General features: G+C 41.2%; 1 protein-coding gene across 1 annotated transcript in view; it reads left to right on the top strand.

The window, feature by feature from the left end:
- Window positions 1-11,320, top strand: part of LOC101903284 (Golgi phosphoprotein 3-like) — a 33,345-nt gene extending 22,025 nt beyond the window's left edge. Inside the window, exon 2 of the mRNA XM_059878819.1 lies at window positions 10,759-11,320. Coding sequence (XP_059734802.1) covers window positions 10,759-11,204 — 446 coding nt within the window. The 3' untranslated portion in view covers window positions 11,205-11,320. The remainder of the gene's footprint in view (window positions 1-10,758) is intronic.
- Window positions 11,321-12,629: the final 1,309 nt, after the last annotated feature.

Here is a 12,629-nt window from a genome sequence, read left to right as displayed (position 1 = left end):
TAAATGCAAAGCTGCCTCATAAAATTCAATAGTCATCATGATTTTAAGATAAAAACCTCTTTGCAAAGTAGGACATAAAAGAGAAATTTTTGTTGAATTTAAAAGGCATCTAGGAAAAGTCTAAAGACGATATCATCCTTAAAGGTGACACATTACATGTTCTTCCCTCAAGATTATGACCAAAGTTAAGATGTTTACTCTCACCACTTTTTTATCAGTATTATACTGGAGGCCCTAGTCAATGTAAAAAGGTAAGAAAAAGATATAAAAGTCACACATACTACAAAGAAAGAAATAAAACCATTACCATTGAAACAAGCATTATAATTCACAAAATACTTAGAAACAAGTTTAACAAAAGATACATAAAACCTCTGCAGTGAAAACTGTAACACATTACTGCTAAGACTTGAGCTGCAATTTAGTGACTGCTATCTATTAAAATGCTTTGTAAGGAGATTCTGTTCCAGGAATTTTAATGTTTTGAGGAAGTCTTCGTCAAGCTGGACAAAAAGCAATATCCCTGGGAAGATTTGCATTACTATTACTCAGTCCAACTAATTGTTGGTTAACATTTTTATAACAGAATAAAAAAGTCTGCAATGACTATGTTTTTTCCTCTTCCCACCTGAATAACATTTATGTGCCCTTCTCACAGCACACTATACACGGCATTCCAGGGGAAGCACTACTGGAAACCCAAGCGTTGAATCTTGTTGCTTTTCCTTCGGTGTTTCATTAGTTTACCCTGCCTACATCATCCTCAACTCTCCATCATCCAGCAACTCTGAAAGCCACTCTAGGGGCAGCCCATTGAAACATGGGGGGTGCAGAGCAGTCTCTCTAGCCCTTGCTGGAAAACAACCCATAAACAGTAGGGTGCTCACCTGCTCCTGTAACAGAGGTAGGTACACGCAAAGAACCACAATCTACCTCTGGTTTCCATTTTTGAGTTTTTGTGAGCTTAATTCTGACCAGTCTTCAAACAAAACCATTTACCCTGTTAACAAACAAAAGAAACTGTACTTGAATACTTTGTGTAGTATTAAGCAATAGTTGGACTTGTCTTTGTCAACTCAAAATTATTTAAGAACTTTTTATATTTAGTTTGGGTTTTCCTAGCTTAGATTAGTAAAGCTAATTAGTAAAAAATTCACTGGGGGTGGGGCGGGGTGGTTTCTAAATGCTTGGTTTATGTTATAGAAATTAGCAAAAGATTTTTTTCTATTCATCAATTCCAAGTTATAAATAAGGGGAAAAGAACAGTTTAATGCCTTTACCATTCAATTGAAACATAAAAAGCAGCATATTTGCCCACAAAAACAAACAGACTCTATGGTAGGTGGAATAATACCCCCCTCCCAAAGACGTGCTCATCATAATCCCCAAAACTTATGAATATATGTGGCAAGGGAGAAGTAAGATAGCAGATGGAATTAAGTTTGCTAATTAACTGATTTTGAGATGGAGCGATTAGCCTGGATTATTCAGAGAGGCCTGGGTAATAACAAAGGTTCTTATAAGTGAAAGAGGAGAGGCAGTGTCAGAGTGATTCACCAAGAGAAGGCTCAGCTAGACATTACTGACTTCGAGGACATCAGCAGCTAAGGAATTCAGACCGCCTCTGGGAGGTGAAAAGGTAAGAAAACAGATTCTTCTCTAGGATGTTAAAGAAATGCAGCCCTGCTGACCCCTTGATGTTAGCCATTGAGATCCATACACTTATGACCTATAGGATTATAAAATGATAAATTTGTGTTGCTTTAAAGCCCCTAAATTTGTGGCCATTTGTTACAGCTGCAATAGGAAGAAATAGGAAATGAATACAGACACTTCACTATTAAATCACATTGTAATTGAGTAGTTTGAACACAAGGTGGCACTAGCGTACCAGATTTAGCAAAGAGGTCCTCATTTTTGTGGTACTAAGGGCAATGATTACTTCCCTGGTGGCTTGAACAATAAAGAATCTGCCTGAAATACAGGAGACCCGGGTTTGATCCCTGAGTCAGGAAGATCTCCTGGAGAAGGGCATGGCAACCCACTCCAGTATTCTCACCTGGAGAATTCCAAGTCCATGGGGTCGCAATAAGGTGGACATGACAGAAATTAACACCCACAAAGGCAGGGACACAATTTTATTCTAATACAGGTTTTTAAATCATCTGGTCATATTTGCACCTAAGTCTTCTTCAGTATTGTTGGAAAGGCCCTTAAATTGGCCTTCGTGATTTTTTTTTTACTTGATGTGTAGTTGATTTACAACATTGTATTAGTTTCAGATGCACTGCAAAGTGATTTGGTCATATGTATGTATATATGTGGACTTCCCAGATGGCTCAGTGGTAAAGAATCCACCTGCCAAGCAAGAGATGCAGGTTTGATCCCTGGATCGGAAAGATCCCCTGGAGAAAGGCATGGCAACCCACTCCAGTGTTCTTGCCTGGAAATCCCATGGACAGATGAGCCTGATGGGCTACAGTCCATGGGGTCAAAAAGTTGCTAACACAAGTTAGCAACTAAACAGCAATATATATATATACACACACACACATATATATATACACATACATATATATATTCTTTTTTATTCTTTTTCATTATAGGTTTTTACAAGATACTGAATATAGTTCCATGTGCTATACAATTAATCCCTGCTGTTTTTGATTAATTTTTAATTTGATTTCTGGCAATGATTTTTTTAATCCAGAAATATAAACTATAAATGAATTGAAGTAACTATAATGTGTCACAGGTGTGAGGATTTTTTTGTTCTTGGTGCCTTGAACACTGACAGCAGCCCGTAGCAGGCGCCCAATAGACATTTGCTAAACGAAAGAATATCTCATGCCCAATTTGCATATATAAATTGTTTGTCGAATCTTTTCTCACATTAACCTGAATCATCTGGAACTTGAAGAAAATCCTTTTGTCCAAGAATTTTAAATTTAGCACTATTCATAGAGTCCTCATTTATTCAAACGCACTTACCACGAATTCTTTGTGGTAGAAATGGAACAGCCATGGCTTGTTCTATGGAGCCTGCTCTGCCCTCCACCCAGGTGGATCCAATTCTAACGAAACACTCCAGGTGCCTCGCCTCCTTCCAGTGTGTGTGGGTGACTTTAGGGGAGTGCATGGTCTGGGTACTGAAGAAGGCAATGGCACCCCACTCCAGTACTCTTGCCTCGAAAATCCCACGGACAGAGGAGCCTAGAAGGCTGCAGTCCATGGGATCGCTGAGGGTCAGACACGACTGAGCGACTTCACTTTCACTTTTCACTTTCCTGCATTGGAGAAGGCAATGGCAACCCACTCCAGTGTTCTTGCCTGGAGAATCCCAGGGATGGGGGAGCCTGGTGGGCTGCCGTCTATGGGGTCGCACAGAGTTGGACAGGACTGAAGCAACTTAGCAGCAGCATGGTCTGGGTACAGGCTTCCCCGATGGCTCAGCAGTACAGAATCTGGCTGCAGTGCAGGAGATGCAAGAGATGTGGGTTCAAGCCCTGGGTAGGAAAGATCCCCTGGAGAAGGAAATGCAAGCCTCTCCAGTATTCTTGCCTGGAGAATCCCATGGACAGAAGAGCCTGGCGGGTTACAGTCCAAGGAGAGCAAAGAGTTAGACACGACTGAAGTGACCGAGTATGCACACGCGCATGGTCAGGTTAACTGGGGCCCACAGGCAGACCACTTTGGGAGGCAGGATTTCCAGGGAGTCTGTTTCTCTGCACTTGGTGGCCCTGAATGCTTTTTGCTTGCTGCTCCTTCTGCCCCAGGGCATTGGGTCTCTCCCTTGGCTTGTCCAGTTCTCCCAGTCAAAGAGAGAAAGTGTCCTTTTTTGGAGTTTCTTCCAGTACACTCTGTCCCCAGACACCCTGTAAATTCTGATTCCTCTCTATGCTTGTAGAACTTTGTTCCTCTCACCCTTTTCATGTTGTTTTATGGTCAGTTGTATAAAGTGGCACGGCTTGTAACTTCCCTGTGGAAAGATCGTATTTTATTCTTTTTTTGTATCCTCAACCCCCAGCCAATTCTAGGAACAAAGTAAATGTTTCCAAAAGGTAGGAAGGCAGAAGACTGTCTCATCACTGGACTCACACTGCAGAAGAGCGAAATAACTGCTGCTGATTTCTTAATATCTTTAATTAAATGTTAAAATTAATTTGTATTGGCCTCTAGTTGATTTACAATGTTGTGTTAGTTTCTGCTTTATAGCAAAGTGAACCAGTCATACATATACATATATCCACTCTGTTTTAGATTCTTTTCCCATATAATCCATTACAGAGTACTGAGTAGAGTTTTCTGTGCTGTACAGTAGGTCCTTATTAGTTATCTATTTTAGGATTCCTTAATATTTAAGTATGGGTGTGTGAACTTATGATTAACCCAGAAGAAAGAAATAGTCAGGATTACATTCATCATTTGGGTATAATTTCCATTTACAAAATCTTAGGATAATAAATATCGTGAGGCCCAAAATAAACGTTGGGTTTCCTCTTTTAAAAAGATAAGGAATTTGAATGCAGATTGTAATGTTTTTCTTCAAAGAGGAATGATTTGCCATTCTTTAATCTGATAAAGCTCTTTATACTTCAAATACAGGCTCAGGCTTTAAATATTAATAACTTCAGAAAGCAGGAATCAAATCCTCAACTTTTCATGAATTAATTATCACAATTTTAAAACTCCAATTTTATAAAGCAAATCATAAAGTGCAAAATGGCTTTTCCAAGTAGGGTATTCTTTTTGGTATAATTCATATGATCAAATAAAATTTCATGTATATTAAATTGAGTATTAACACCATAACTGAAAGTTTCCTGTTTCTTGTTATTGAATAATTTTAACTATACATAGTGAGTAAAATGACTATAGGTATCATTTTTAATCAACTTTCATTTTTTTCTAAGTGCTGTTTGCATAGTATAAAAGCTCAAATATTGCTAAAAGTAACTTTTATAAAACAGCAGTCTCTTTTCTTTACCTTTCTATCCCAATCATCTGCCAAGTAATCAATTTCAACTTTTTAAGCTATTTTCTCTAATTTTACTTTCTTATTTCATTTTTTAAAAAATTATTTATTTATTTTTGGTTGCACTGGGTGTTCATGGTTTGTGGAGGCTTCTCATTGCAGTGGCTTCTCTTGTTGTAGGGCACAGGCTCTAGCATGCGGGCTTCAGCAGTTGCAGCTACTGGGCTCAGTAGTTGTGGCTCCTGGGTTTAAGAGTGTGGGCTCAGTAGTCGTGGTGCATGGGCTTAGTTGCTCCTTGGCATGTGGAATATTCTCAGACCAGAGATTGAACTCATGTCCCCTGCTTTAGCAGGCAGATTCTCATCTACTGCACCACCAGGGAAGTTCTCTTATTTCTAAATAATATGTATTTATTATTTAATATGTATATATTATTTAATATATACTATTACATATATACATATAATATACACATAATATATATGTATACATATAATATACATATATATATATAATAATATGTATATCCTTGATTCATCTGAATAGACACCTATTGATCTTCCTTGGTGGCTCAGATGGTAAAAGCGTCTGCCTACAATGCAGGAGACCCGGGTTCAATCCCTGGGTCAGGAAGATCTCCTGGAGAAGGAAATGGCAACCCATTCCAGTACCCGTGCCTGGAAAATCCGATGGACGGAGAAGCCTGGTAGGCTACAGTCCATGGGGCTGCAAAGAGTCGGACACGACTGAACGACTTCACTCACTCACTCATTGATTTCCTATTACAGATGACAAGGCTTTCAGCTTATTTGTAGCCCCTCTTTCTTTTCCACCATCTTCTCATAAAATTATGTCTTAAATATCTGTTAAATTGATCTTCAGTGTTTTCATAATTTTGACTATGTATATATAGCATGTAGTGTATTTTTGCATCAAGTAGCATGATAATATATCCTTTCTTAAATAACTTGTTTTTTTCCTGTAATTAGTAATTGCCTCACTTAAAGACATTTTCTTAATTTTCTTTGAATACCTGACTAAATATTCCCACATCCTCAACAGCTCTGTAAAATGTCTGTCATTGGATTTTAAATAACTATTAAACATTTTAAACAACTATTTAAAATGTTTAAACAACTATTTAAACATGTTAAATAACTGAAGAACTACATCCCAGGCCCTCAGCCCCTTTCAGTCCAAGATAGTCCTTGTGTCTCCACCCTCCTGTTACAATCTGGATGCCTCCACCATGGGCCTGTTGCTCTTCTGTTTTATTGGAATTTCCATTCACCATCACCCTGCAGATTCCGTCTGCCTCTCTTAAATCTTGTTTCCTCAGTCTCTTGTGTCCCAGTGTCCTCCTTCTAAAGTGAGTCCTTTCGTGTGAGTGTGTTGTGTGTATAATGTATGTACTTAGTCGCTCAGTCATGTCTGAAGCTTTACAACCTTATAGACATAGCCTGCCAGCCTCCTCTGTCCGTGGGGATTCTCTAGGCAAAAATACTGGAATGGGTTGTCATGCCCTGTTCAGGTGATTTTCCCAACCCAGGTATCAAACCCAGGTCTCTGGCGTTGCAGGCAGATTCTTTATGGTCTGAAACATCCACAAACAGCTTCCTAAGAAAGCTGGTTGGAAAGGACATGTCTGGACATCCTCCCTGTCTAAACTGTCTCTTTTCTGCCCTCTCACTTGATGGAGAGTAAAATTTTCCCTTGGAAATGTGAAGGTCTAGCTTCATTATCTTCCTCCTTCCAATGAGAAATATGATGATGCCATTCTTGCTTTTTGTTTGTTTAAGTTTTGGCTGCAACACAGAGCATGCAGGATCTTAGTTCCCTGACCACAGATGGAACCCTCGCCCCCTGCCGTGGAAGCACAGAGTCTTAACCACTGGACCACCAGGGAAGTCCCAGTTTGATGGCATTCTTACTCACACTTTTCTGCTCATTACCACCTCCCCCAACCTCCCCCTCGACCCCCAACAGGACTTTTAGAAATCTTCTGGTTTTCACAAGTGTTTGAAATTTTTATGGTGATGAGTCTTTTTTTTTTTTTAATTGTTCAATGGTTTTTAATTTGTTTTTTGTCTTTTATTCAATGGACTCAAATCTTCAAAGGACCTTTTGTGGAAACAAAAGGCTCATATTCTTCAGCTTTGGAAAATTCTCTTATTTTGTTAACACTTTTCTTCATCATTCTTTTCTGTTCTCTCTTTCTGGAGCTCATTATTTAGTTGTGGAGCCTCCTGGATTGGTCAACTAATTTCTTAAGTTTTTTTCTCTTACTGTCCAATTATTTGCCGCTTTGCCCTAAGTTTTGGTTTCCCTAGCTACATCCTCTGCTTTTCTACTAGATTTTACATTTCTGCCTTCTAATTTTTATTTTCCTAGTATTTTTGTTGTTGTCATTCTCTAAATATTATTCTTGTCAAAACTACCATTTTGTTCCTGTCTTATGAATATAATATTTTCCCTTATTTCTCTGAGAACTGTAATGCCTTCCCCCCGCAATCTTTGTTCTTCCTCCGTAGTTTCAGCGTCCTTTTTCTTTTCTTACCATACAGGTTTATCCGAGGTGCAATGTGTACGCCATAAAGTTCACCCACTGTGTCTAATTCACTCATGTTTAGCATAGTTCTTGAGTCAGTCAACCATCACTTCAATCTAATTTCAGAACATTTCCATCACCCCACAAAGGTCTCTGGTGCCTGCTTGCATCTCCATTCCTAACCCTAGTCCCAGTCAACCAGTACTCTGGTTTCTGTCTCCATACATATCCCTTTTCTAGGCATTTCATATAAATAGAACCACAGTGCATGCCCTTCTGTGTCCGCTTTTTCATGTTACGTGCTGTTTTTGAAGGCCATGCTGTTGCAGCATCAGGAGTTCATTCCTCTTTCTTGTTGCAGATGGATCACATTTTGTTTGGACAATCAGCAGTTGACTAGACATTTGGGTTGTTTCCACTTTGGAGGAATTAGAAACATCTTTTTGTCATTTTAATATTTTATTTTGAACTCTGCATTTCACATTAGAGGATTTTTTTTCACCCAAATGTATGACATTCTCTAGCAGTCTGCTCATACTTAGAAAGGAAGGCCAAAAAAGTTACTTGGAAGCTGTATGTGTACATGGTGTGAGGTGGTAAAGGGCTCTGTTGTAATTCTTTGGGGAAATCCTCATGTCAGTAGTTTTCATCCTTTTCTCTTGGGCCGGTGGAATTTTCCAGAAAAGGCTCTGCCAATGTCTTGGCTGAAGGGTATAATTCTAGCTTCCAGTATTCTGGGAGTTGAAAGGAGGGAGAAGGCTGAGATGTCCCAAATTCTAGGACATAACTCTTACTTGATCCCTCTATTATCAGTGGGAGATTCTTGTCTCTTTCAAATTGTGCCTTGTGTCCCTGAGTCCAGAGACCCTCTGTTTTAGTATCTTTTACTGGGGCAGCTCCCAGAGTAGAGGAGGAGATCTGGAAATGCTTTTTAAATAGACTTGCAAATAGTCTCTTTATTTTTAGCCCTACTATTATCTGCGCCCCCCCACCCCCATTCCCACAGCTATCTGGTGCCAATTTCTGAGCCTCCAGGGTTCTGCTGTATAAAGCAGGATACCTCCCAGCTTCACCCACTGCAAGTTTAGGATTGACTTTCTTGGACCCGCTAATCCATCTACCGCTTTTCCATCTTCTTTGCAGCATCCAGCATTTTACTGCTATTGTGTTCTTTCCTGTTTTCATTATGGGTTTGTGCTTCTATAAAAATCCTTTTACTCTCATTTTCATAGCATTTTCATTGGGAAGAGAGTATTTATTCAACCAGCCATCTTTAATGAGAATCACAATTTAATTCTTTAATGAAAAATGCAGCTTCCAATTCCAAATAATTTATGAAAATACCTCACCCTCAAGGAAGTGCTGCATAAGCTCCCACTCCTTAACTGTGTGCTGCACACAGCAACTTCTGTCCAAGAGCACAGAGCAGGAAGGAGTGCTGAGGGAGGAAGGGCTTTATAGTGGAGACACCTGATGCACCCTCCCACAGCAAGGTGATCAAGGTCTACATCCACAGTGATGAGTCATGCAGACAGTACGCACCCTTTGTAGTCCCACTCCCCAAACCTGTAACTCAGTCTACTCATGAGAACACCAGATAAATCCCAATCAAGGGACAATTACAAAGTATCTGACCACTACTTCTCAAGGGGCTTCCCCAGTGGCTCAGAGGTAAAGAATCCTCCTGCAATGCAGGAGCTGCAGGAGCCGAAGGTTTGATCCCTGGGTCGAGAAGATCCCCTGGAGGAGGGCATGGCAACCCACTCTAGTATTCTTGCCTGGAGAATCCCATGGACAGAGAAGCCTTGCGGGCTATGGTCTGTGGGGTCGTAAAGAGTTGGACTAACACGACTGAGCATGCACGCACTACTTTTCAAAACTGTAAAGTCATCAAAAGCAAGGGAAGACTGGAGAACTGTCATTACTAGGCGGAACCTAAGAAAATACGACAAATAAAGGTAATACAGTAACTTGGGTAGGATCCTGGAACAACAACACCACAAAAAGAGCATCCGGCAAAATCCAACGAAATGTGAGTAGTGTATGGAATTTGTGTGTGTTAGTCGCTCTGACATGTCTGACTCTTTGAAACTCCATGGACTGTAGCCCATCAGGCTCTTCTGTCCACAGAATTCTCCAAGCAGAAATACTGGAGTGGGTTGCCATTTCCTTCTCCAGAGGATTTTCCTGAACCAGGGCTCGAACCTGGGTGTCCTGCATTGCAGGTGGATTCTTTACCATCTGAGCCACCAGGGAAACCACTTGAGGTAATGTAGAAAAAAGTAGAAAGTGTTAGTTGCTCAGTATTTATGTAGCAATGTTCATTATTGTGACAAATGTACTAATTATATTAACGGGGAAGCAGCAGCAGGACATGTGGAAATTCTTTACTATCTTTGCAACTTTTCTATAGATGTTAAAAGTATTCCTTTAAAAAATGTATTAAATTTATTAAGGGACTTCCCTGGTGGTCCATTGGTTAAGAATCTGCCTTCCAATGCAGGGGACATGGGTTTGATCCCTGGTCGGGGAACTAAGATCCCACACGCTATGAGGCAACTAAGCCTTCACGCTACAACTACTGAGCCCGCGTGCCACAACCATAGAGAAGCCAGAGTGCTGCACTAGAGAAGCCCACGGGCCACAGTGAAGACGCATAACAGCCAAAATTCTTTTAAATTAAAAATAAATGAATCTCTCATTTATACTTTGGGTATTTTTGACACCGTTATGCTGACAGAAAGGTGCCAGAAGTTATCATTTTACAATTTGACTCATATTGACCAAAACTACTAGCAATCTGTTCCAATTCATGTATTCAAATACTTCATTCATTCTCTTTTTCAAATATTTCTTGAGCAAGTACTATGTTCCAGGAAATAAACCTGATGCCAAGCCACAGTGATTAATAAGATATGATTCCTATCCCACAAGAAATTTGCTTTCTGGAAACACAGACTGTCCTAGAACACTTCTTAGCTTCTAATTCTCTGAAAGCAAACCAGCTACAGTGAACACATTTTGCTATCCCTATGGCAACCCACTCCAGTATTCTTGCTGGGATAATCCCATGGACAGAGGAGCCTGGTGGGCTACAGTCCATGGGCTCGCAAAGAGTTGGTCATGACTGAGAGACTGAGCACGCCTTACAAGTACAAAGACTGAGACATGCACCCCTTACAAGTACAAAGTACTTACAAGTACAAAGAGAATAATACCTGAAATTCCTCCCTAGCTTTTGAACTCTTTTGTTTAGGTGAGACGTGGAATCCATTAAAATTGCATTATCAGTTAAGAAACGTGCGGGAACGATTAGCTAAAAACCTGGTGGAAAAGGGCGTACTGACGACAGAGAAACAGAACTTCCTCCTCTTTGACATGACGACACACCCCCTCACCAACAACAGCATTAAGCAGCGCCTCATCAAGAAGGTGCAGGAAGCCGTTCTCGACAAGTGGGTGAACGACCCTCACCGCATGGACAAGCGTCTGCTGGCCCTCCTCTACCTGGCCCACGCCTCGGACGTCCTGGAGAACGCGTTCGCGCCCCTGCTGGACGAGCAGTACGACGTAGCCACCAAGCGGGTGCGGCAGCTCCTGGACTTGGACCCTGAGGTGGAGTGTCTGAAGGCCGGGACCAACGAGGTGCTGTGGGCGGTGGTGGCCGCCTTCACCAAGTGACCCTGCCCCGAACCACGCGTCCCCCTTCTCTCACGGGAACCAGTCGATTTTCTTCTATGGACTTCTGGGTTTCTGCAGTTTGTACTTCCCACACTGTAGCTGGCTTTTGTTTCATGAAATGGGGAGGTGGCTTTTCCTCTTGTGGGTGTGTGCATGCAAGAAGCTGCTGGTATGAGAGACCTTTCCGTTAGGTTTAGAAAACAGAAAGTTTGACTGCCTTTTGGCATTTCATTCCTTCTTGAGTTCAAGAGTTGCCATTCTTACCGTAACAAGTTTTGGATTTTCGTTGTGTTTACTTTCAGTTCAGTTCAGTTCAGTTCAGCCACTCATTCGTGTCTGACTCTTTGCGACCCCATGAATCGCAGCACGCCAGGCCTCCCTGTCCATCACCAACTCCCAGAGTTCACTCAGACTCACGTCCATTGAGTCCGTGATGCCATCCAGCCATCTCATCCTCTGTCGTCCCCTTCTCCGCCTGCCCCCAATCCCTCCCAGCATCAGAGTCTTTTCTAATGAGTCAACTCTTCACATGAGGTGGCCAAAGCACTGGAGTTTCAGCTTTAGCATCATTCCTTCCAAAGAAATCCCAGGGCTGATCTCCTTCAGAATGGACTGGTTGGACCTCCTTGCAGTCCAAGGGACTCTCAAGAGTCTTCTCCAACACCACAGTTCAAAAGCATCAATTCTTTGGCACTCAGCCTTCTTCACAGTCCAACTCTCACATCCATACATGACCACTGGAAAAACCATAGCCTTGACTAGATGGACCTTTGTTGGCAAAGTAATGTCTCTGCTTTTGAATATGCTATCTAGGTTGGACATAACTTTCCTTCCAAGGAGTAAGCATCTTTTAATTTCATGGCTGCAGTCACCATCTGCAGTGATCTTAGAGCCCAAAAATATAAAGTCTGACACTGTTTCCACTGTTGCCCCGTCTATTTCCCATGAAGTGATGGGACCTGATGCCATGATCTTGACGTTTTCTGAATGTTGAGCTTTAAGCCAACTTTTTCACTCTCCACTTTTACTTTCATCAAGAGGCTTTTGAGTTCCTCTTCACTTTCTGCCATAAGGGTGGTGTCATCTGCATATCTGAGGTTATTGATATTTCTCCCAGCAATCTTGATTCCAGCTTGTGTTTCTTCCAGTCCAGTGTTTCTCATGATGTACTCTGCATATAAGTTAAATAAGCAGGGTGACAATATACAGCCTTGACGTACTCCTTTTCCTATTTGGAACCAGTCTGTTGTTCCATGTCCAGTTCTAACTGTTGCTTCCTGACCTGCATACAGATTTCTCAGGAGGCAAGTCAGGTGGTCTGGTATTCCCATCTCTTTCAGAATTTTCCACAGTTTATTGTGATCCACACAGTCAAAGGCTTTGGCATAGTCAATAAAGCAGAAATAGATGTTTTTCTGGAACTCT

This window comes from Bos taurus, chromosome 20 (assembly GCF_002263795.3).
Source record: "Bos taurus isolate L1 Dominette 01449 registration number 42190680 breed Hereford chromosome 20, ARS-UCD2.0, whole genome shotgun sequence".
Taxonomy (NCBI): domain Eukaryota; kingdom Metazoa; phylum Chordata; class Mammalia; order Artiodactyla; family Bovidae; genus Bos; species Bos taurus.
This window is presented reverse-complemented; position numbering and strand designations above follow the sequence as displayed.